The 25,012-nt window shown below is 40.0% G+C and overlaps 1 protein-coding gene across 2 annotated transcripts in view; it reads left to right on the plus strand.

Annotated features, from left to right (window-relative positions):
- LOC128441913 (vitamin D3 receptor A) overlaps positions 1–25,012 on the plus strand; it is a 75,675-nt gene that overhangs the window by 40,464 nt on the left and 10,199 nt on the right. The window contains exons 3-10 of one of the 2 annotated variants that reach the window (XM_053424033.1): positions 3,899–3,941; positions 7,081–7,228; positions 8,037–8,167; positions 17,607–17,791; positions 19,956–20,055; positions 21,252–21,429; positions 23,298–23,449; positions 24,084–24,200. In XM_053424033.1, coding sequence (XP_053280008.1) covers positions 7,083–7,228; positions 8,037–8,167; positions 17,607–17,791; positions 19,956–20,055; positions 21,252–21,429; positions 23,298–23,449; positions 24,084–24,200 — 1,009 coding nt within the window. In that variant the 5' untranslated portion in view covers positions 3,899–3,941; positions 7,081–7,082. The remainder of the gene's footprint in view (positions 1–3,898; positions 3,942–7,080; positions 7,229–8,036; positions 8,168–17,606; positions 17,792–19,955; positions 20,056–21,251; positions 21,430–23,297; positions 23,450–24,083; positions 24,201–25,012) is intronic. The other variant, XM_053424034.1, reaches the window with a different exon arrangement.

Consider the following 25,012-nt stretch of genomic DNA (forward strand, 5'->3'; position numbering starts at 1 on the left):
ACTAAATAAGCAGTATAATCTCTTGAAAGGGACATAAGGTATAATATTTCTGTGCTCAAACCCCCCTTCTACATTATGGCCAAGTTTTGAGAAATGTCTTTACTGGAGCCTTTACTGAAACAAAGGGGAAAATGTCAGAAGGTCTTCATACACTGCAGTGTGGCCCACACCCTGCTGATTTAATCCAATTTGTTATCCAGCGACTTCCAACCCCTTTTCTCCTCAACAAAATGGATGGTGATCAGCTGTGTCGAGCTGCAGTTCCAGAGATGCTGAAAACAGGCAAACGCCACCAGATCCTCATTAATCACCAGCCTTTGATCTCAGTGTTGTAGTGACAAAATCCTCAATCACGGTGATGATATGTGATGGCACTGGCCCAGATTAATCAATACATTGACAAACCTTCCTCATGCTCCATTTAATGGCCTCACACACTGACAGTACATACTCATCGTCATTATTGAACATGTGACACATTGCTCTTCCCGGCTGGTGGTCTTATTGTTTTAGCAGCTTACGGCTGTGCTGGTTTTGCACACTGGAACATCAGATTTATGATGGGAAGCATTAAGACAAACACAGCACAGTACTTTGACCGGCCTCCAAGGGGCACAGAGGGGGCTGCAGTAAAAGAGAGAGGAGAAGCAGACAGAAAGTCACAAGATGACTACATGCAGTGTTTGAAGGAGGTAAAGCAATTTCCACAATGTCGGAAAGGGGCCTGGGTGAGCTGTGTTTATGTTGTGTTTATTGGTCATCAATATGGCAGTTATTGGTAATAATACTGATGGATAACTATGCATTTTTGCAATTTTAAACAGCATCTGTCGGCACTAATGTGTGGGATTACCCCCCCCCCCCCCCCCCCCCTTTAGTTGCCTCTGTGGAAAAGCCACAGAAAGAGACCACACTGGTCAAAGCCCGGTCCTGAAATAACTCATTATGTTTGAGAGCTTGAGTGGCTGAGCTGCTTCAAAACAGGCCTGGACGTATTTTGATGCATGAATTAAATGCATGCATATCTGAAGCTCTGTTGTGATTCAGTAATAAATGTTTCTGGCACACACTGCATGTTGATGGGGTCCTAATGGCCGGGCTCATGGGACCATGCTATGGTGGGTGGGGTTATGAATTTTAACAAAACTAGATGGTCCCTCGGTAAAATCAGACAGAACATTAGTTCGGCCTGTCTATACCTCTCACTAAATGTTTGAGCTGTTGACATTAGATGTCAGTCTGCATAGCTCTCTGAAGCAACATGGACAAATGTGTTTACAGCTGAGGATGGAGAGTGACATTAGGGAAAAAGGAGGGAGAGATGAATAGGAAGGCACAGCCCAAAACGGTGAGAGAGAAAGGGGGGATGTAAAAGAGAGATGGGGGATTAAAGGCCAACAGGCAACAACTCTCTCGCAAGCTATGATATTTGAGTACCTGTGTTTCAGAGCTTTGACTGCTGTAAAGTGGTTAATGTCTGGACTGGTGTCCTAATAACAACAACAAACTGACAAGGACTGTTGTTTGATGAATATGCAGATGTTTTCTATAGTCTGCAAATATCTACCTCAAGTGGCAACTTATATTGTGGATTGCTTGCAGAACTGAAAGCAGAAATCAGGTTTTGTTATTTTGCAATACTATTGACATAGCATTGAATCTTGTAATTGTGTCAGCAAGAGCAAGGGCTCTAGACACAGTAAGTTAAAGGTACAAGGATAACAGGGGAGACGAGGTGAACAGGGGTGGGCTGTGTAAACAGGCCCTCTTGGGGCAGGCGGCTCGCTAATGATCCCAGTGACCTTCAGACAGCACTGCTCGGCTGTTTCTACTCCTTCTAGTGTAAAGTCTGTAAGAAAACACACAACACAATATCTCCTGGTGAAAAACCTGTGACATACACGTTAAAGACACCGACAAGATGTCTAGATAGTTTGTGGTGGTAAGAGCTGACGACGGCGTCGGAGTGCTGTAAACATAAAACACTTCCTGCCTCTGCCTTTGCACGCAGCTGCTCCACCTCTGTCCTGAATTATGTGGAGGATATGTTGCTGTTTTGAACACGTCTGTGCAGAGAACATCCTGCTGTGCTGTGCATGTGTGTAAGGCCGACTCTGCATTCACTCTCTAAATGCTTCTGTATTATGTAGAGTCTAAGACTGTGGCCAATTATTATTTCAATTGGCAGTTAATCTGCTGGTGTTTCTTGATTATTTGGGCTTTTCAACAGCAAAACTTCTTAGAGTCGAGGATGATGTAATCCAACGGCACACTTTCACATTTGAGAAGCATAAACCAACACTGTCCTTTCGGCACAAGCAGAAAACAATGTATGCAAAATCAAAAGGACTGTTGATCAAACCTTGTGTTTACTCTCCTAACTCTTCACATGTCACAACTAAAGAGTCAGAAGAACTAAGAAGGTTAGATAATCAAAAACATGGTAGGTTTTAAATGGATTCCATTGTCTTTTTAAGCATGTAAAGGGACGATGGGACCACATTAGGACCTTAGGTAAGTGGAAAACCCTTTGGAGCCTTTAGCCTCAAATCCGAACCATTTCTGTGACAACAGCCTTTAAAGTGATATCAACAATATATCTAAGGATCCAACAACTACCAAACTATTTATTCACAATATTTCTCAAGTTTAGGTGGTACACACCTAAACTCGGCTACAGTGCTAAAGAGACCAAAGCACTTGACAGGTGGGACAGTGTATTTTCAAGGAACACGAGTGTTGTGATTTTTGTCAACTCAAATAATATTAGAATTATTGAACATCATAGGGGGCTAGAGCCAATTCCAGCTGACATCTTCATTTTTTCTTTTTGTTGAATCAAAAGTTGGCTGAGATGTTAAAGAACATGCATGATAACATAACCATAAATAATAGATTTTCAATAGCTTTGCACAGTTTCCATATGTCATTCATTATGTATATATTACAGTAGCTTTTTACTGATTTTGGTTGGATTTTTGCCACGTGAAACAAGCTATATCAGCTCTGTAAACATGTTTATGTGTTAACACTACCATATGTCCTCCTCCTCATGTAAATGTGACTTCAGCTGACTCACGCTTAATAACTCAGTTCACCAGTGTCGTCACACACTTTATTTCATGAAAATGGATCCGCGAAAAATCCATCATCCACAGCTACGGCCTTTTATGTCTAATGACACTGTCCCTCTCGCTCTGGTCTCCCCGAGCTCAATTTATTTTGTTGTGTCGGTACGAATGTCACACATACAAAAGGAAACGTTTCAATTCATACAAATAAACAACACTGGTTTAGTGAGTTGGAATTAGTTTAAAACTAGGATGTCACATATTGTGACATGGAGCAGTAACTAAACCTGACTGTTAACTATTGAGGTAAAGAAAAAGAATGACAGTAGTAGATGATAATGACTAAAGTCGATGAAAAAATACATGGTAAAACTGAATGCATGGGGAAAAACCCTAAAGAGAGAGATGGAACTACCTGTCAGTGTGGCAGCTAACAAGGCTGCCCTCTTGTCTACCAATTAATCATGTTGACCATGAATAAGTAAAAATTATATTTATTAAGCAGAGTTACAAATGAGAAACAAGTAAGGAAAAAAAAAACATTGAAAAAAGAGCAGGAAAGAGTAACAGAAGTAATTAAAAGAGAAATACCAGCAGTGTTGTTAATTACGGACATGGAGCCCACTGGCAGTGCTGTTAATCAGCCCCGCTAATGAAACTGCAGGTTGTTATGTTGTTTTTGTAAATGTGCTGAGATGTTTGACACACTGCCGTCTCTCCAGTTTGACCTCACAAACTTTTTCATTATTCACTGGCTGCTGCATCAGGGGGACAAAAAGCTGTTTATGTGACATGATGACTAATGGTGTGTCTTGTTTTTTGTGCAGATCTGTCCTGTCAATGTACCCTCGCCCACCTGAACACACACAGGTAACCTGGAAGTACCAATACTATAACAGTGCCTGTTCAAAACCTGCCTGTTTGTTTGGCCTGTGTTAATGCTCCAGAGCTACCTCAGAATTATTCCTCATCATTAGTGAGTCCTCGCTCCTCAAGCACAGCTAGAAAACTTAGTGTTCATTCTACCTGGTTTGTTTGCAATGAATATTATAAATTCTGTTTTTCATTAAATCATATTCTTTATTGCTGTTCACGTGTGATACAATCTAAAGAATAAAATAAAACGATATAAAAGCTCTGTAATTGAGCTTGATATAAAGAATGTAGGCTACAAAATGACCTACTTTGCTAAAACACATTGCCAAAGAGGAAGTGATTCTATAAATGTTGTTGCCAGAATGTAGAAAAAGACATCAAACCAGTCCACAGGCTGTTACCACTTTGTACCGCCCCCAATAACTATTACAGAGTGCTGGTCTCCTGTTTATTATTGTGGGTACAAAACGCACCACATTTGAAGCTGTACTTCCCTGGACCATTAAGAATACACATGCCAAGTGTGAAGACATTAAGATTAGCGGTTTGCGAGACTTACAGAAATACGTTTGAGGAATTAGTAAGTAGATGTTTGTGAATGAGAGAACCTCCGCCTTTGTGTATATGTGAATCACACACAAACATCCACAGGTACACACAAACTTCTGAGACACATTAAGTATTACACCACCAGCATTGTGTATGTTTGCGCTTGTCCTGCTTTTCCGGTGCTGTGTGTTCTGAGTAATGAGGCCTCACAGCCAGAAGCTCCTTCCTACGTGCATATACGCGTTTGTATTTTCCTGGGAACCGATGATGAATCTTCCCGCAAGATGTAATGAGAGCTAATGGAGTCTGACTATGTTTGTCTCTGTCTTTCACTTATGGTCTCACCTGTCTGTCCACACACACGCTCCCCTCTTTCATTATTTCTGTTTCGCTATCCATCGCTCCACCGCACCAATTACTCGTATCTCTTTGTCCTCGCGTGACATTACCCGAGTCCTACTTCTATGCATGTCAGCTCCCCACAGGCTATATTCTGCAGCCATGTGACTGTTTTCCCTGCTGTGCCTAAGTTCATTTCATGTACAAATCCCCCCCCCCCCCCCCCCCCCCACTTACTGTCCTAATTTGGTCGTCTTCCCCTCACCTGACCTCTCCCTCCCCCACACATAGGATTTCTCTGCTGTTCCAGATCGCGTATTTAAGCATAATAATACGAAAAACATATATATTTTTTTAAATATCTTGACATATACTCCCAACATCTGTTCTCTTTTGACTTTTCGTTTTTCTTTCACCCATGGACATTTCTATTCATTAGTGTTATATGAAAGAAAGGCTGCTTGATATGGCCAAAAATTACATCTAGTTATAGTTTTTCATATCAATCAATATCGATAATTATTTTGTTAAGAATAAACTATTTTATTTTATATTGTAACTTCCAATATATCTTTTTGTCAGATTTTTGCTCCTCAGTGAAGTTTCTGTTTTGAACTCGTCTTTTTGACAAAGAGGGACTAACACTTGACCATGAACAGCAAAACATTTTAGAAATCTAGATAGATAGATATGTTGCCTCTGTTTAGAGTGCTTACAAAATACATGAGCATTTTATATATAAATATGTGCCATATATAACCTTTTTGTTATTTCTATTTCTATGAAAATTATATTGCAAAAATTCTTGATATAATTATCAAATTATTGATTGATATTTGAATGTCCCGCCCTACATGAAGCCAATGCAGGAGAATAAACTGCTGTTTTATAACATGGCATTTGCTGCTCAGTGGTTTGAGTCAGTGAAATGAACATTTCACTTGTCTAGAAACATCAAAACAAATATTTTCACTCCTACTGTCATATTGTTGTGTCCGTTGCAAATTAAACTTTCACCAGATCTGACATCATATTAGGAAATAACGAAGCCATTAAATTAATATTAAATCTATGTAATCTAATGTACTTTGAAGACTGTTGAAAAATGTAGACCAATATATGTTGTGTTGTTTGTCCTTTTTGCATAGTGTAACACAATGTAGCAGGCCACATGATGTAATCTATTCCTCTGTCTCCTTTATTTCGTGCTTCTCCATTGTTGCATTAGCTTTATTCCTTTTAGAAATAATAAATAATGATTACAAGGATGCTAATAGAGTGAAACATAACATTAAGTCATCAAATCGAAACAACTAAAACACATTTCAAGCTATTTTTCTTCTTCCTGACTGTACGTTTCATGGCTTCCATTAGACTTTGACTGAGGCGCTTTCAGGGAAAGATTGATATGTATTAGTTTGCAGCCCTGTCGGTGTTTGTTACTCTACTGCTGATTATTTCATAGGGGATGGCCAGATGGTGTGTGTGTGTGTGTGTGTGTGTGTGTGTGTGTGTGTGTGTGTGTGTGTGTGTGTGTGTGTGTGTGTGTGTGTGTGTGTGTGTGTGTGTGTGTGTGTGTGTGTGTGTGTGTGTGTGTGTGTGTGTGTGTGTGTGTGTGTGTGTGTGTGTGTGTGTGTTTAAAAAATATGATCACTGTAGACAATATTTCAGCTTTGCAGTATAATATACATCCATCATTTCTTAGCCCTTGGTGAATGGCTGTCTTTCTGTCATAAATTGTCTTTCCCATTAACATTTCATGATTCCTCTGATTTTCTCTCTCTCTCTGTGTGTGTGTGTGTGTGTGTGTGTGTGTGTGTGTGTGTGTGTGTGTGTGTGTGTGTGTGTGTGTGTGTGTGTGTGTGTGTGTGTGTGTGTGTGTGTGTGTGTGTGTGTGTGTGTGTGTGTGTGTGTGTGTGTGTGTGTGTGTGTGTGTGTGTGTGTGTGTGCTGAGTCATTTAGCCAATGGCTGCGAGTTGCAGAGTGTGGCTGTCAATGACTTTGACTAAATATGCTAATAGCCCGACACCTGTTTGTATAAGAATAAGGAAACACACACACCTCCCCATCACGCACATTCAAACACTCCCTCACAACATTGGAGCAGGGGGAACAGAATATTTGATTGAACACACATTTGGGTCTCTGCTATCGTTTTGTGTTCATGAGTCTCACTCCAACAAGGAGCTATTGTAGGTTTGCTGTGTCAAACAAGCGCTGACTTCATCTCTCCTTTTCTCTTCAGTGATGGAGCCCATGACGGTAACAACGTCGATGGTCGGGCCGGACGAGTTCGACCGCAACGCCCCGCGGATCTGTGGCGTGTGCGGCGACAAGGCCACCGGCTTCCACTTCAATGCCATGACCTGCGAGGGCTGCAAGGGGTTCTTCAGGTGGGTGTCATCCCTTAATGATGTATGTTTATAAACAAAATATTGTTTTATTTGTAGTGAGATGATGGCATGAAAAGGTGTCTGTATGTGTGTGTGTGCATCTAATGTATTAATCTGCGTGCCTGTTACTGAAGCAGTGAATCTCTAATTTTCTTTCTGTTGTGAATTGGATTCATTGATTAATCAGACATTTATGTTGTTTTTCTTCATAATACATTTACTGACCACTGCAATATTCATTTTTAACTATTTATCGGTATGTGTTAAGTTTAAATTTTCGTTTTTGTTCTATCTTTAAAATTACTGACACTTCTCCCAAACTCAAAATGTATCTGACATTTATCAGGAATGAAATGTCTGCCATACACGGAGAGATGGAGATTCAAGACACATTTGGACTGGTCTCTTTTTTCTGGAGCTGTATATGTAAATGTTGACTTTAACATTTTAAGCCCAGCAACAGAAGGAAGAAAAGAAAGACGTCATCCCTTCAAATAGGAATTACAATTTTAGTGGAATAAGCTGGTTCAGGTAGTTTAATTAGGAATTGCTACAAACTGTTTATATAAAACATATGTAAAATATACGAATGTTAAGTCCAGTCCATCTTATCTCTTTATGGTTTGTAGGGTATCAACCTGATTTCTTAATTATTTCAATAAGTTGAAAATATCAAGGAAGAAATATATTTTTTCCATTTCTTCTCATGTTTTAATGCTGCATGAAACGTGAAACCTTGAAATTCCTATCCTTCATAATATTTTTGAGCCACCACAGGGAATAAATGCGTCATTTTGAACTCTTGTAGGCGCAGCATGAAGCGCAAGGCCTCCTTCACTTGTCCATTCAACGGAAGCTGCAGCATCACCAAGGACAACCGGCGCCACTGCCAGGCCTGTCGACTCAAGCGCTGCGTCGACATCGGCATGATGAAAGAGTGTGAGTTGCCCTTTTTTTTGCGATGGCTGGCATTCGAGCAGTTCTGCTGATATGATTGAGTCAAATATTGAGATGCAATTACAACTTAGGCTGCAAATATTTCACTTTAAACATAAACAGAGAGCTTGATTTTATGCTGTAACGTGCTTTTAGCTGTATGTTCTTGTAAACACAAAATTAACTAAAACATTGACTGATGACACATGATTAACCAATTTTGTGGTACACAAGCATTAAACAGCATTAAACAGCCTCATGATAAAATTGATCAAATAGGTATTATTTATAAAAAATTGCCACACAAATGTTTTACCTGTAGAGGTCCTCTATGTGAAGAGAGACCAGAAAGAGTTGTGCAACCATCACATTTGAGGTATGTCAGACTGGTTGTTATAATGGAAATTATAATAATAATCTTCAGTTGTACCTTGTACCATCAGGTTGTTCAGCCTTTTAATCTTAAAATCATTAAAAGCTGAACTTGAGGGTACTCTGAGGCTAAAGGTAATCTGCCTGGCTACTGGCTGGTATGGCAGTGCTATGAGAGCCATGTGGTCGGCTCAGTAGAACAGATGTCATTACCTCTATGCCTTTTTTAAACTAAACTAAATGCCTACTCTCATAGGCAGCAGAGGCGAACGCTGTCCTATTTAATAAACTTCAAAAAATGTGGGTTGCAATAAAAGTAAGATGAAAGGAATAAGGGAATTAAGAATATGTATGAATCTGATATTAAGACATTGTTACCTCTGCTCAACAAATGTAATATTCATTTATCTAGCTGAGGTGTAGACGTCTGTAGAGCAGCTGACTCTGATGCTTCACCAGGATCAGTGCATAGCTTGAGAACCACAACCATGAAATACATTTAATACAGTTTTTTTTAATAAATGTATTTTTTTTTGCAGTTGACCAGATGGTGTTGTAGCCACTGCCAAATTGTAACACATTCCCCAGCTTGTTACACATGAAGCTAGTTAGATAATGCTAGCTTACAGTTGAGGCAGAGATTTGTATTTTAATTTATCTGTTGCCTATTTAATTATTGTGTTGTATCTGCCTCCTCAATTGTTGGCATGTAAATCAATATTTAATATCAACTAAATGGTAAATGGTATCTCTTAGTGAGCTTGGGCCCTGCAAGGTCCAAGATGGTTTGAACTACTGGGTTATGTTCAACCCATGAATTTCAAATATATTTGGTTATTCGTGTAGTATTAACACCAGCATTAATGTGCTTCATTAATGTCATATAATTAAAATTACAGCTCAAAATACACATTTAAGTGTGCATTATCTATTTAAAATGCTATCATCATTGTAATCAAAGTTGTAACTCATAGTGTTTTGATCTCTAGTGCTCTCTGTGTATGGAGTCCATTTAATGGTCACTAAAAGTTTAGCTGCTTTGGCTTAAATTGATATTTAAAAACATTACGTGGAAGAGCAACCAATTGAATCCACGTCAATGTAAACTGATCTGATTTGCTACAAGATGTACTGTCTATGCCTAAGGCTGTGCTATGCCATATGGTAAACTCTGACTGGGGTCAGATAGTAGCTGAGTATAGTAAAAATAATAATAATACATTTAATCCTGCTTCTTTCAAGATGGACTTTCTATAATTTCCGCAGCCGCGATTGTGTTAATCAAAGCACAGTAATATATCTTGACTAAATTACCTTTTATGTTTAAAAGGCTGTTTGACACAGCTGCGCTCATTGCCCTGCTGGTTATGCATACAGTAGCAGCGTGTAACACAAGTAGAACGTGCTGTGAAAGGAGAATGAGACATCAGTTCACCCCACGTTAACACAAGACGACACCTTGTCTCAACACATTCATAATGACCAACATAGAAGCGTATCTTTAATCTGCATGTTGACAAATTAGCACATTACAGCCGCTAATCATTTCAGCTTCGTCGCTGCGTTTCGCTTATTTAAATGTAAACGAGTGAGGAAGTCAGTGTGTGTGTGAATACTAACGCAGCAAGAGAAGAATAAAGGAGAGCACATGAAGGAAGGGCAGCCGGGGGGGGTCAAATCTTGCTCAACAATGGCGTTTTCTTCGAAGGGATGCACAATGGGTTTTCCCACATTTCATTCAGAAACAGGCTGTATGTGTGGGTGTGGGTGTTTTTATGTGAGCTTGGTTGTATATTCCCGTGGGGACTTAAAGGTGGATGAATTCTAAGCTTGTCTCTATATGGTCGGTGCATGTATAGTTCAGGTTATTTTATTTTTGCATTAAGAACCTAAAGGCTGCTTTGTTGTTGTTACATCGACCATCGTTTTTAAAAAATTTTTTAAGAAAACGATATCTGCTCTGGTACCGTTTGGGCACCAGTACTGATTTAGCAACAAAATTCGGTAAAAAAAAACAAATGATACCCAATGTCTCAATGAATTTGCATTTCTAGCTGCAATTGAGATCATCCTTATGAACTAAACAAAGTGGAAAAAAGTGATTTGGAACAGTTGATGTGGTTAACTCAGATATTTTCTGACCGGAACTTTAAGCCACAGTCACTCAGTTTATTTTCCTATTTAGAATAAATAAATCCAGGATCATTACGTCATGTTTGGGGATCTTTGCCTCATTTTGAGCCAGGAAAAAGCCTGTGACTACTTTATGTGTCTGTGTTCTTTGCACGAGTCTGTGTGTGGATGTGTGCATTTGTACTTCAGGCTGAGGCTGGGATGTAAGTGTCTCATGTTATTCATATGAGGGACCACTCCTGCTGTGTCTCATCAATATGTCTCACCATGAATCTTGGGACAGCACTGATGAACATGATGAGCTCGGGGGATATGTTCAGTACCTCACACACATGTTGCAGCACTTACATTTTTGCTATGTCTATGTAAAGGTAACTTTTTTTAAATAACTAATTAATGAGGCTGAATTAAAATACTACTGACGTTAGGACTAGGTTATAATGTTTTCTAAAGTGTAACCCTTCGTTTTGAATGGAAGATTCTACATTATGTTCATGAATGTATCTTCTGAGATTTAATTGAAGTACGGTTACGATCTGTTTGTATGTGTTTGTCTGATTTTTACGCCATCCTTTCTTAAAATTGGCAGTATGGTCCAAGCGTCACCAGCATTCACATTAGAACCTTGTGTAGTGAATTTGTTTGTGCGTATTTGTGTGTGTGTGTTTGTGTGTGTGCGCACTCTTTGAGCTGTGCCATCTAAGTGTGTATAGTAAACACCCCTACGCTGTCGTTGTTTGACAGAGGTTAAAGAGATGCCAAGAAAAAACCTTCCCAAATGTGTGTGTATGTATTTGCATTCTTGCCAGCTGTGTGTTTGCGCGGGTGTGTATTTGTAACAGGATTAGAATCTCACCAGCGATTCTGAAACGTCGTCAGTGTCTTTCAGTAGCACAGCTACAGCTGAGGTTTCCGTCCTCCCTCATTCACATTCTTCATCCTCTCTCGGACGCTTTTGTATTCTGTCCCTGCTACAGCCTTTCTGTCAGGTGGTCAAAGTCTTTGACATCTGCATTATGATAAGGGCCAGATGCTCCATTTATAGTGGGATACACAAAAACATCTCAATATGCATATGAATAAATCCAAACAAACAAAACTTTATAGCCCATAAACTATTTATTATTATCTCAAAGCATTGTGTAACGTGAACTCCAAAGATGATTGAAACACACATGTTTTGAACCCCTTGGATTTCTGATTCGTGGAGCCCCTTTTTCCACTGATCAAAATACCCACTTACATAGGGCTTTTGTCTGCAAATATGAATTGATTTAATCCGCTTTCACTCCCGTTTCAAAGGATTCTGCAGTAGATACGGGTTTTAATCGGCCCCTATGGCACTGATGGAAACTTCTCCCCCGGATGAACATTCTAGTTTGGCAAGACAGTGAGGTGTGAGAGCTCCTCCATTTTCGGTGCGTGTTAATTGAGCGCAGATGAGCAGTGGAGGGAAGACATGTGATTGGCTGATATGGCACAGTACAATAATCCCCCTTCTATCATGTGTGTCTGCCCTGAACCCGAAGCAGCAGCGGGAATAATTTTGCAGGGGCGTTGGAGATAGCAGAAACGCTGTATAGGACACTAGTTCAGCATCATGCCCTTTTCGAATGGGCCTTTTTCTTGGCCTTCGGTATTGCTGGTCACAACTTCCTTGATGAAATTATAAAAGTGACCTGCTGTTGTCCTATTGACCGAGGTCACAGAAGGCTTCAGCTGCTACAGAGAGCTGGTCCCCCTTTTTATTCAAAGTTTATCATTAGCGATTGTATCACGTCATGTCCAAATTGCACCAAATTGTTTGGGGCCTTAAGAATACACGTGTCATATGTGAAGTCAATATGATTAACTGCTCTCAGGATATTTGACAGAGATTTCTGGAATTACTAGATAAATAAACCACAGTTGGGAATTAGTCGTCAGTAATGTCTGCTGCAACATCGCATCATCATGCAAGAACTTACAAAGTAGACATAATCAAGTGTCCCCTAATGTCTTTGTGCCCTGCTCCGCCCTACAATCCACACTTTGATTGTGATCTTCCGATAATCCATTTTGCGTCACACTCAGCATGTGTGAGTGCACTGATGCCTGACTGACCTGAATTTACCCCTTCAGCGTCACAGGCCAAAAGCAGTAGTGGAAAAATCTTGGCCACACACCAAATCTGGCTTGACATATATCACACCAGATCTGAGTGTTTGCAGCCTCCATTGTACTTTAACTGGTCCGCTGGCTTGTTAATGAGTAAGCCCGCTGTGAACCTCAGGCCTCCACGGCGCTCCTCAACCCTTTTCCCGGCGTTGTGAGTGTGGCACTACTTGTGTTTACCAAACTTTTCTCTTTTCCTTTTTCTTAACCAGCCCCACTGTTTGCCTTTTCTCTCTGGCCTTCTTTCTTTGCTCCTCTCTGCCATTCAGGGCACCGCATCACCAGATCCAATCAGTCCCTGCCCAAACAGCAAACTTTCTTTGGTAAAGTGCTGTGTGTCTGCCAAGAACTGTGGGGTGGTCAAATGTTCTTTTGATGGTCAGTTGTTTTTTGTGGACTCCCGCCTTGACGATGCCATCCAGGGCTCCAACTTGGCTGAAAACCCGGCTGGTTCAATCATGTTCCAGCCTTAGAATAGCTGCTTTGACAACCTGTGCCAAACTCCGACCAAACTGTGCCTATTCATGTTCAGGCTGCATGCTTGGATATCCTCACCACAAGGAGTGGTTCTGGCCTGGGCTCGGACAGACACTGAAGCAGAGCCAAAGCCTAATTAATGATGGTGGTTTAAAAGAGATGAAAGCCAAGTAAACCCTTTGGTTAGTTAAGCAGTCCGACTCATTCAGTTGCCTTTTATTAAGTCTGTGTTGCCAAACTGTTGTAGTTTGCATCGCCACAACGCACATCATGTGCTTACGTAACGCTGTGTCTGTGGTTGCAATCCAGGGTGCAATCGCTGGAAGTCCACTTCAAATATAGTTGTTTACAGTTTCCAGGAAAACAACCAGCATCTAGTGTGACGCATGATCTGAAAACCATAACATTTTGAGTCATCCATGCCATCCCATAGGTCTCTTAAATTTGTGGTTACTGGGAAGCATTTATTCAGTTGGTTTATTTATTGCTTTTTGCCAAATATGCACCTAAAATTGTAAAGGCTGAAATAATATTTTTAAAAAATCATTACAGAAATTGCTGCATTAACAGATTAAAAAAAAAAACGGTTCAGCCAGTAGACTATACTTTATTCAGAATAGCTCATGAAAAATGGTTTAAGGAGCTTTATTCCTATATGAATAAGGTTTCTATGCAGGTCAGTGTAAACCTAAACGAATCACCTAAGGTAATGGTGCTGAATTAGATGCCTGCAAAGTATGATAGGCGAGACAAAGGCTTTGTAGCTGCCAAATTGTGAGACTCACAGTCGTATCTGTGTATTTTGACCTCAGGACTCTGTGCCGTGACCCTTTGGCAGGCGTGGCATGTCTGGCAGTCCATCTGTCTGTCTGTCTGTACAGTTGAGCTCTTCATGGGTAATCGTAGGTCACTCTGGCAGAGAGTCAAAGGAATAATACAGGCAGAGGCATTCAGAGGTCAGCGCATTACTCCACTGCAGCGACTATCAACAGAGCCAGGCCTCAGATGGATGGCAAAAATGTAAGAGGGTGTAAGAAGGAATACATTTTCTGTTCTGTTATTTAACAGCATTTTTTTCTACTATATATACATATATCACCTTTCAAAACACTTATTAGGTGCTGTACAAGTTAAACTGTCAAAAGCAATTTAAAGATCACACAGCGTTGGAGCACAAATGCAAAATAAAAACATTAACAGATGGGAAAAGAGTAAAAACAATAGAAAATAATAGGGGAAAAATAAGAGAAGTCACAATTATAAGAATTTGTCTTTAAGTGATATTTAAGGAGTTCTCAGATGGAATTCCTCAGGGAGATTTTTCCGAAGAGTTGGAGCCCATTCACCTCGTGTCTTCAGCCAGGACTATGGAATGGAGAGCAGGGCCTTCACTGAGGACCTCAGTATAGGACTGTGCACATATGGTGTCTAAAGATCTGAAATGTGGTTATGTGCAACTCCAGAATGGGCCTTTAAAGTCAGCAATAAATGTTGAAATCAAATATAACATTTACTGGAATCCAATGAAGAGAAGTAATGTGCTCTCTTTGAGCAGATTTATTGAGAACTATGGCTGCTGCATCTTGGACGAGCTGTAATTTCTGTAGACTTTGTTGGATCAGGCAGGTGAAAAGATAGTAACAATAATCCAGAATTGAGAAAATTATAGCATGAATATAATAAATATATATATATATATTATATCTCCAATAGTATAGCTCCAATAGTTTCTCCTTGAGTGCTTTTAACCCTGAATGTTCGGTTCAGTTTCTTGTGTGCTCTGGGAACCTTGAAACTTGTTCTCATTGTCATCAGCATAAAACACAGATTGTGCAACACTCTTTCAAGGCTCAACTGAAATTACATGTTCTCAAACACACAATGGATCTATACCTGGCAAAATACAGTATGGAGGTTTTTATAGATGGTAGTCGAGTGTTTGCAGGTGCAGTTGCACATGACATGATATGATCTCTTAACTCATTTAAAGCAGTGACAGAAATATACTGTTAAAATGTGTTTCAATACAAGTAATGGATAGGCTCTGTTTGCAGTTATAGTCAAACAAGAAATGTAACACAGAAGGAATTTCTTTTAAACCCCCTCATTACAAATGTCGCATTCACACACTGAGCGTGCGAGCCACCTGTTTTTCATTTAGCAGAATATCTTCAGGCTCAGCTTGTAATTCAAGGTTTCCTGTTTCACACCATCAGTGGCCACTTTGCAGCACGCATCCAGATGTAGTCGTCTTTAGAAGACAAATATTGCACTGCAGGAAGTGCGTGCGCGCGTGTGTTATCAAAATGATTTACAGGGATAAGCTTCAAAAAGAGCGAGGGCAGCCGCATGGTTTAAGGTTGATTTAAAGACCTCTTTCATAGACTTCACCATACTTAGTCAAAGTATAATTGACAAACATGTGCCGAGTGGCGTCTTTGTTTTTCCATTTTGCCTTGTTATTTTATTTGCTGCAATATGTTTTAATACATAATACATTTCAGTGTGTAAAGCTGGAGCAGGATTTTTTATTGTTTGTCTGTGTAGATTTATAACATGGCGAAGACAAAAAAGATTTTTATGATGGCGCTGACATTTCTCGAAATATGTTTTATTACGGCCAAAGAGCTCTGCTTCCTCCTCCCACTTATTCAAAAATAAGGTAAATGCCTAGCTCTCTTTTTTTTATTCTGCGTGAATTGTATTTTAAATCGTGCAGAAACTTATATAAATTTGTTGCAGTCTGTTATAAATGAGGCTTGTGAAAGTAATATTACAAAATAATATTGTGCTTGAAGACAAGAGGAATTGGCGTGCAAACCTAGAAATAGAAATAACAGATTGTCTTGTCAGTCTTAGAACGGACCCTATGAACAGTGTGTCTAATCCATTCTGAACTACTGTGCCACTCCCCCTGTGGTCTTTACTCCTGCAACATGAATAAGGCAAGAAGCACTTTATTGTCCAACACCCACAACAGCAGCTGCATTAAGAGGCAGTGGAGATGACAGACCTTTTCTGCGTGCTGAACAGAGATGTATGGTCCATGTAACCTGAGATGGAAATATTTGCAGTATCCATTAGATCTCCCTCACCTAATGTGGAAATTTTACTTATTTTTTATTTCTCAATGGTTGCACTTATCTACCATAACATACTGTGAGGGAGCACTCAATTATAATACTGTAATGTCTTTACTTCATCTAAAGTGTTGCTAAGGAACACTATGAGAACTGCTTTCCTTTCAATGTGTTGGATAACTTCCCCTTTCTCTCTCTGTGTCTTTAAACTCATCGTACAACTGGTAATTCTAAGAATAGAATTCAAGTTAACTCAAATCAAGAAGGTGGCAAAATGTTCAAGTACCTGGATCAATTGGAAAAAATCTCAAATTTTTATGAAAACTAGCAAGGTGGTTTGAGAGCCCATATCATATCTCGCTATTTAACAAAGGTTGGGGGAAACAATCCTGCAACTGACAATTTAAATGATTCACCAATCCCCACAAGTTCAAATAGTTCTATTGTTGGGTAAGGCCTTCTCAACAAAAATTCCATGGACATTGGTTCGGCAGTTTTTGTGTAATCCTGCTGACAGTCAGACAAACAAATACAGATGGAAACTCCTTGGCTGTGGTAAAAAGGATGTAAAGTGACCTCCTAGAGATTCCATGCAAAGTTTTCTACATATAACCACAAGCACAAACTGAACTGGAAAATGACATCAGCCTGAGACATTATGTAACTACAGGATTTGATTCATAATGTCCAGATTTTTTGTCACTTAAGCACAAACACCTTTTCACCATCTTTGATTTATTTGTGGGTCAAACAACCTATTTACAATGTAAAGCTCCTTCAGTGGGATTCTATGCTTTGTCTATAATTATACCTTTAGCATGTCTGTATGCTTAACAACATTGTAACAGTGTAAGGAGAGTGAGGTATCATTAAACACCATGTAGACCCGTTTGTTTTCACTGAAGTAGAACCGATACGAGTCAGTAAGTTGCAATGTGATAAGAGTTTCCTCTTAATTTTAGATACATTTGCTTGTAACTTTTTTTGGGGGACAAATTCAAAAATTGTATTTCAAAATACAGATGTTTAGTGTTTGTATTGATTTTTGGAATTCAGTTCTTAGTGTTATTGGAATATGTGATTAATTCTGTGGAACGTTGAACTTTATTTGTTTATTTTCCTTCATTTTGTCCTTTTTTTGCTGCATGTTTATATGTGTGAGGGCTGTTGATTACATTTTTACTTGATTACAAAAATGTTTAATATGTCTTCTCCCCAATTTTCAGTCATCCTGACAGATGAGGAGGTTCAGAGGAAGAAAGAAATGATATTGAAGAGGAAGGAGGATGAGGCGGCCCGGGAGGCCATGAGGCCGCGGCTGAACGAGGAGCAAGCTCGGATGATTTCCTCTCTGGTGGAAGCTCACCACAAGACCTATGATGACTCCTATTCTGACTTCTCCCGCTTCAGGGTGAGTCCACTACTAAGTTTCTTACTTTACCAAAGCCACACCAACCATATCATCGATACAGCCCGGGATGCTTTGTTCTCCAGCGTTAAATGTGGGGGGAGCAGGTCAGAATGTAATGCGACAAAAAGAGGGTTTCTTGCAGTACAGCATCTTGAGACAATACTACAGTTAAAAAATTATAAGCAGTTACATACAGTTCAGTGTTCTGTCATCTTGTCACCATGAATACATTTGAAGACTTTTAAGGTCAAATGGTAAGAATTGGTGGTGGGTATAATCTGACCTTGTTCACTCTCTTCAGACCGGGGCATTTCTACTTAAAAGTTTGGCCGGTGTGAAAATGTTTTGATCAGTCGGCTTTAGAGCTAGAATATATAATTTTTGCTAAGCAACAGCGCCCTCTGCAGCCAGACATAGTGAATCATTCTGTTGGGCGATTCATTGCTCTATGTGTTGAACGGAGCTCGGACTGAAACTAAACTGAAACACAACTGAACACTGGATTTTACCCCGACTTCCTGAACCAATTGATATTCTAAAAGTATAATCACTGACTATTGTGAATAAACACTGGTTTTTAATGACCTAAGTGTTTCTAACTGATCTACAGCTTCACTTGCTGGTTCAGATTCTGTCTCACATGTCACTAAGGCTTTTTACCGCCTGACACTTGCATCGCATTCTCTGTCTCCACGTCTCGATATGATGATGTTCTCTCAGTGGAAAACAGCAACTGGGTCACCCTAGTAAATGAGATTGGCTAGAAAGAGAGTCTCACTTCTGTGATCTATTAGTGTCATGTGTGTTTGTGTCACACACTGCAGCAGACAGCCACACTGACCTGACCCTTTTCAGATATTGCGTTGTGATTGTCTCTTTGAACTGCATGTGATCCTCTACAAGAAGCTAATCCTACAAATATACCAGACTAAAACCTAGATTAATCTCTGATAAGACTATAAAAACTAAACTGTGCTTTGAAATTGATCATTGAAACTGGTGTAGTGTCCGTTCTAAACCTGCCTGTTTGGAATGAGCTGTTTGTTTGGCCTGTGGTTCTTTCTGAAACTGTAAAGAGACCAATGATCAACTGGAGCGTGTGAGAGCTATCTACAAGTTAGCATTATTATTGTTTCATACATTGCATAATAAATTAAGCAATAAACACAATCTTCAGACCCAAGATATACAACAATTTCAAAATAAAAGCTCTGTAATCCTCTTGGTGTGAAGCATCAAAACGAACATAGTAGTGATTCTCTGAAGGTTGTTGCCATTGCAGGAATCAGTTTCTGCTGCCACAGAACAGTGGATTTTAAGTCAGTCTGATACGGTGCAATAAGAATAATCAAATCATCAGACTGATCAGGTGGGTCAGATGTTAGCAGATGTGTAGCAGATAACATGAATAGTTCTCTGAATATGCGTTCCAAATGAAGGCACCTGGACAGACAGACATTTGTGGAAGATAGGTAGATGACTATTTGTATATGGGAACACACTCTCTACTACACTGATATTAATCAGATTTCTAATAAAAAGGCTGTGGCTGAGGGGATAGATCGGTTGTCCACTAACCAGAAAGTCGGCGGTTCAATCCTGGTCTTCCTCATCTGCATGCCAAAGTGTCCTTGGTCAAGGTCAAGACACCTTGAATTTCCCCTCATAGAAAAGTGCTGCCCGTAGATGCACTTTGTGTGAATGGGCAATAACCTTTACTGTAAAGCGATTTGAGTGGTGTTCAAGGCTAGAAGAACGTTATTTACACACTTGTTGTAGCTTTTTGAGGAGTAAACATAAAGACAGCACACATTTTGATTACAGAACTTACTTTCTTCAATTTAGTCAAATAATCAAACAGCGTGTTTGAGTTTATCGTCTGGTTTTATACAGACCTGACAAACAGTATACAAACCTGTCGTACATTATTATTGAGTTTATCATCTGGTTTTATACAAACCTGGCAAACATTTGTTTTAACGTAGCCTTCCAAAGACTTAGTCAGGTTCTGATTCCTTGAGCCTGAATTAGAATAATGGAGTTAGTATTTGTATTTGATTCTTGGCTCCAGGTGGCAGGGATGAGGAGCCCAGTAGTGCGTTGAGTTGTGACTGTATTACAGTGAGGATATTAATATCTGTGTGTCTCTGTGTTTTGTTTGCAGCCTCCAGTGCGTGAAGGCCCAGTAACACGCAGTGCCAGCAGAGCGGCGTCCCTTCACTCTCTGTCCGATGCCTCCTCTGACTCATTCAACCACTCCCCCGGTAAGACACGTCATTCTCCTCTTATGTTTGATTACCTTGCTGATTCAGGGTTAACTTAACCAAGGTCCCCTAGGAGATCTGTCGATTTTCAAAACACAAATATGGCAGTAACTCGCCCACGGCGGTCTTTCTGTGTCTCATGCTGGGTTTTAATGTTCCAGTTAAAAGCCATTCAACATCTACGTATGTTGGAACAACCTCTACTCATTTTCTCAGCAAGGTTACACTGTGTTCCAAGCTCTATTCAAGGTTAAGATGAATGCACATTTATAAATGAACAGTAATGACCTTTTGTCCTAAAAATTTAACAGGAAGATTTTATTATCTACCTTTTTCGCATTTGCTTGCACCCAAATGCCATAATGGAGATTAATCAGTGCATTTCTAAAGCCGTTTTCAGACATGACCTACAGGTAAGATCCGGATAATTGGCTAAGGGGTTTACTCGTAGTTTGCTTACCACACATGCACAACACAACGGGAGTTTCTTTGCACAGACGCACAAGTTCACAACAGCATCAAATCCTCCACATTATTCAGGCCAGAAGCAGAGCAGCTGGGAGCAGCAGGCTGAGGCAGGAAGTGACTCCGCTGCCTAGATCTGATCATGTTCTATTTCTATTTAATGTTGCTTATTATGGATATAGCCGTATATCCTTTGGTTTTTATTCCTCCAGGACTAATATAGTAATCAGTGTGTCTGTAGGTCAGACTGTCTCAAGACTGCCTTGAGGATATTTCCTCAAATTTGGTACAAATATTGACTTGGACTCAAGGATGAACTGATTCGATTTTGGAGGTCAAAGGTCAAGGTCACGTTTGTCTCGAAAACTATGTTTTTCCTGAAAGTGATATCTTTATATCAGCTTGAGGGAATGTCATCCAATTTTGAACAAGCATTCACTTTGACTAGAAGATGAACTGATTACATTTTGGTGGTCAAAAGGTAAAAGTTCACATGGCCTTGCGTTGTTTTGAACTCATAGGGCTCGTTAACAAAGTAACATCGTTGGCCTCAGGAGCCATCTCACAGACATCATGGGACTCCCCATTAGTCAGTCGGAAGTGAGAGGTGAATCTGAAATTTCAATGTGTTCACAATGTTTCCTTTTAATCACTTCCTTACTCTCCCCATCCCCTCTCCTCGTTCCCTTCCTCTGCCTTCGTCTTGTCTCGTTATCTCCTGCCTAAAACAGAGTCCGTGGACACCAAGATGAACTTCAGCAACTTGTTAATGATGTACCAGGATGGCGCCAGCAGTCCAGACTCCAGCGAGGAGGATACTAAGCTCTCCATGCTCCCCCATCTGGCCGACCTGGTCTCCTACAGCATCCAGAAGGTCATTGGTTTTGCCAAGATGATTCCAGGCTTCAGGTACCAATTAAAACATACTATATATATATCATTGTTTATAGACAAAGGGATTCATATAATACAATCTTAGCTGATCAATAATAAAATAATTGTACCCCTAATTCAACTAATTGTTTTAATGGCGAGTGAAAGTGAAATCTATGATACTGATACACTGATTATTTTATATTTCTTTGGTCATATTGTAGCCACATAGAAGATTAAGCAATACTACCCCCGCTGCTACCTTGTTTGTACCACTCCTCTGAATAATTTGTTGACTGGTAAAATCCAGCTGAATCTAACCAGTAGCACGCACAGACACAAAGGCTGGCAGCCTGAACGAGCCCCCCCACCCACACGCGGAGCACACTGACTCACTGCCCACATGTGTGCAGCTTATTACCAGGGTAAGACGAGATGTTATTATCGCTCCCAAACAAACAAGCTCTTCCAAGAAAGCGGCTGGAACAGGCTGTAGCTTTCTAAACATGCTGAACGGAGAGATGTGCACGTACATAAGACCATGTAACAACAGAACGGGGAGAAGATGTCTGCCACACGGTACACATGATGAATACACGAGTGAAAGAAATGGAAATGAATCAATAATCTTTGTATGAATATCCATGTACTATTCAACTGCTGACATTGCTGCTGTGCATCTTTGGTATACGGTATATATTTGAAGCCAAGTATCAGGTGTGTGTTATTGGGTGGTAGGTAGGGGTAGAAATATAAAGTACCTGGAGGGTACTCCAGATATATGACGACAAGTAGCGGTTGCAGCTCATGAACCAACCAAGGGTTTTAAGATTGTTTTCTTACCCTTGAGCAGTTGATGAACTCTGATTAGACCTCGTTTTTTCCCTCGGCCCTAATTTAAGAAAAAGTTGTTGATCGTACTCACAGTTTCTGCCCTTACGTTCTCATTTCATAAACGTTAGGGATATAAAATTCATACCTAAATATCCCTTTCAGTTTTCTAATCAAGTCTTAAATTGTTCGCATTTGATAGGCATTAGTATTTGAACATTATTTTGCCACCTATATCTATCCACGCTTCACATACAGCAACACTACAGTAATTCAAAGTACAGCCTACTCAGGTTCTTCTGCTTCAAATAAATCCAACAAAAGAAGCAGAAAATTCTTTCAAGCACACTTCTATCTATCAAGGTGACGGTGTTCCCTGTAGCAACCTCTGCATGAAGCACATTTAACAGTTAACACCACCACCAAAAATTCTGCTCAGAAAACCTTTTACCCATCATGGAGGTAGTGATGGTGTTTGGTCCTAAAGCTGTATGTGCACCTGTCAGCATGTGGAGACACATACTGCATATATACAGTAAACATGTACGACCTCAGGCAGGGGTTTGCCAAAGCCTTGGGTTGAAAGCGCTGTTACTACAGTAACTCATAAATTCTGTATGCATGCTGTCATTGTTAGTCTTCCACTTGCACACACATGTACAAGTGAAGGCGACCTTATTTAGATTATAAGAATACTTATTCAAAACAGTGTGGACATTTCATCCTGGTGATCCTTTGTATTTATTTGATTGTTTTTATATTTTATTTGAAGTCAGAGTGGTTTAAGTTATATAGTTGTCAAATTATATTAATGTGAACTGAATCTCACTTTGCTTCGCATAGATACAGCCGGTAGAGGGAGGGAAACATTTTATTTTTATATAATACATTTCACAGCTTATACTTTAAAAAAGGTAAAGGTTAAACCAGTTGTATTACTTGAATGTGGTTTAATACAAGTATTTGTACTTCTTCTTTAGTAAAGAATGTGTGTATGTGTATGTGTATGTGTGTAGTAAAGAATGTGTGAATGTGTGTACTCTGCTCATACTGTGTCTGTGTGTTTATTCCAGAGATCTGACAGCCGAGGACCAGATCGCTCTGTTGAAGTCAAGTGCCATTGAGATCATCATGCTGCGATCCAACCAGTCGTTCAATCTGGAGGACATGTCCTGGAGCTGCGGAGGACCCGACTTCAAATACTGCGTCAATGATGTCACAAAGGGTTGGTTACATCTCAACGTCATAGTAGTGAAACGGGACTAGTGGCTTGGTTTCATGTGTTCTAACTGCACCTCATAAATCACACACAATGAACAGCATGTTCAGAATAATAGATATGTGACAGAGACTCTGCCTTTTGAACACACATCTCTTCACACACACACACACACACACACACACACACACACACACACACATACACACACAGACACACTGTTTTCCAAGTGTCCATGTTGTTCAACCACGCATTGATTAATGTAAAGTGTTCATTGTGGCAGCCGATGACACAGCTGTGATCTTTTCCCCCCTCCCCGCCTCCATATAACCGATTCTTACAAGGATCCCCCACACGCTGCTTTTCTATGCACACTTGCACATTACTGCGAGGTTTCGACTTCATGTATTTTCATAGAAGCAATAAAGCAGCCACAAATACACACACTTGGTGCTTGTTCACTCACACATGCAGGACAGGAAGTAATGTTCTCTGTCAGGGATGTATAAACAGAGCAAGAGAGAACAGTGATTTTCCTCTGAAGCCCCTGTGCTGTAAGTGTGTTTTCATTCATACGTCAGTAGGAAAGCACAATATGTTTCCCTGATGTAACGCACTCTCTCCGTGTTGTCCTCTCCAGCGGGCCACACTCTGGAGCTCTTAGAGCCGCTGGTGAAGTTCCAGGTCGGCTTGAAGAAACTCAACATGCACGAAGAGGAACACGTGCTGCTCATGGCCATCTGCCTGCTCTCCCCAGGTACTGTGTCTGTGTCTCTCTCTCTCTCTGTGTGTGTGTGTGTGTGTGTGTGTGTGTGTGTGTGTGTGTGTGTGTGTGTGTGTGTGTGTGTGTGTGTGTGTGTGTGTGTGTGTGTGTGTGTGTGTGTGTGTGTGTGTGTGTGTGTGTGTGTGTGTGTGTCCATTTACACATGAAAAGCTTTTCCTGAAAAGACAACATGTTAAGATTTACAGTACAGAGATATATAACATGGCATCAGAAATGAATATTGGATTAACCTTTAATGACAAGTGAATGAACTTAATTGCCTAATGAGGCCATTAAGCAGCAGTTATCTGAAAACATTTCATCGACTGTTTTTTTTCACCGTCTAACGCTAAGGTGAGTCATCGAGTGAGAGCGTCCTTCTGCCTCAAGGCTTGTCGAACATTATTCCAATGCGGCTCAAGCACCAATCCTTTCTAAATTAATAAAATAGATAGTGATGAATACAAAGCTTGCAGGCTCTTACAGTAATTTCATTATGTCAGTGTATATAAAAGTTCATTCTGGTCAACATCACTAAATTATCAAATACATTTGTTATATTCGTCTTTAGCCAAAGGCAAAGAAGAAATAACTCAATTAACTTGAACAAGACATTAACAGACACTACAATAAAAGGTCCATATATATGAAGCAACCACAACAATTGTCAGCACAGTCTTTATTAGTCAGACTCTATTCATTTATATTTTTTAAATACTTCGCTTCTACTTTTCATGACAGTTTGAATCCTCAAACAAATTTGTGTGACATAAAACTGTGGAGAGAACATATGTTCTGTTGTTCTA

The sequence above is a fragment of the Pleuronectes platessa genome, chromosome 6 (genome assembly GCF_947347685.1).
Source record: "Pleuronectes platessa chromosome 6, fPlePla1.1, whole genome shotgun sequence".
NCBI classification, from domain to species: Eukaryota; Metazoa; Chordata; class Actinopteri; order Pleuronectiformes; family Pleuronectidae; genus Pleuronectes; species Pleuronectes platessa.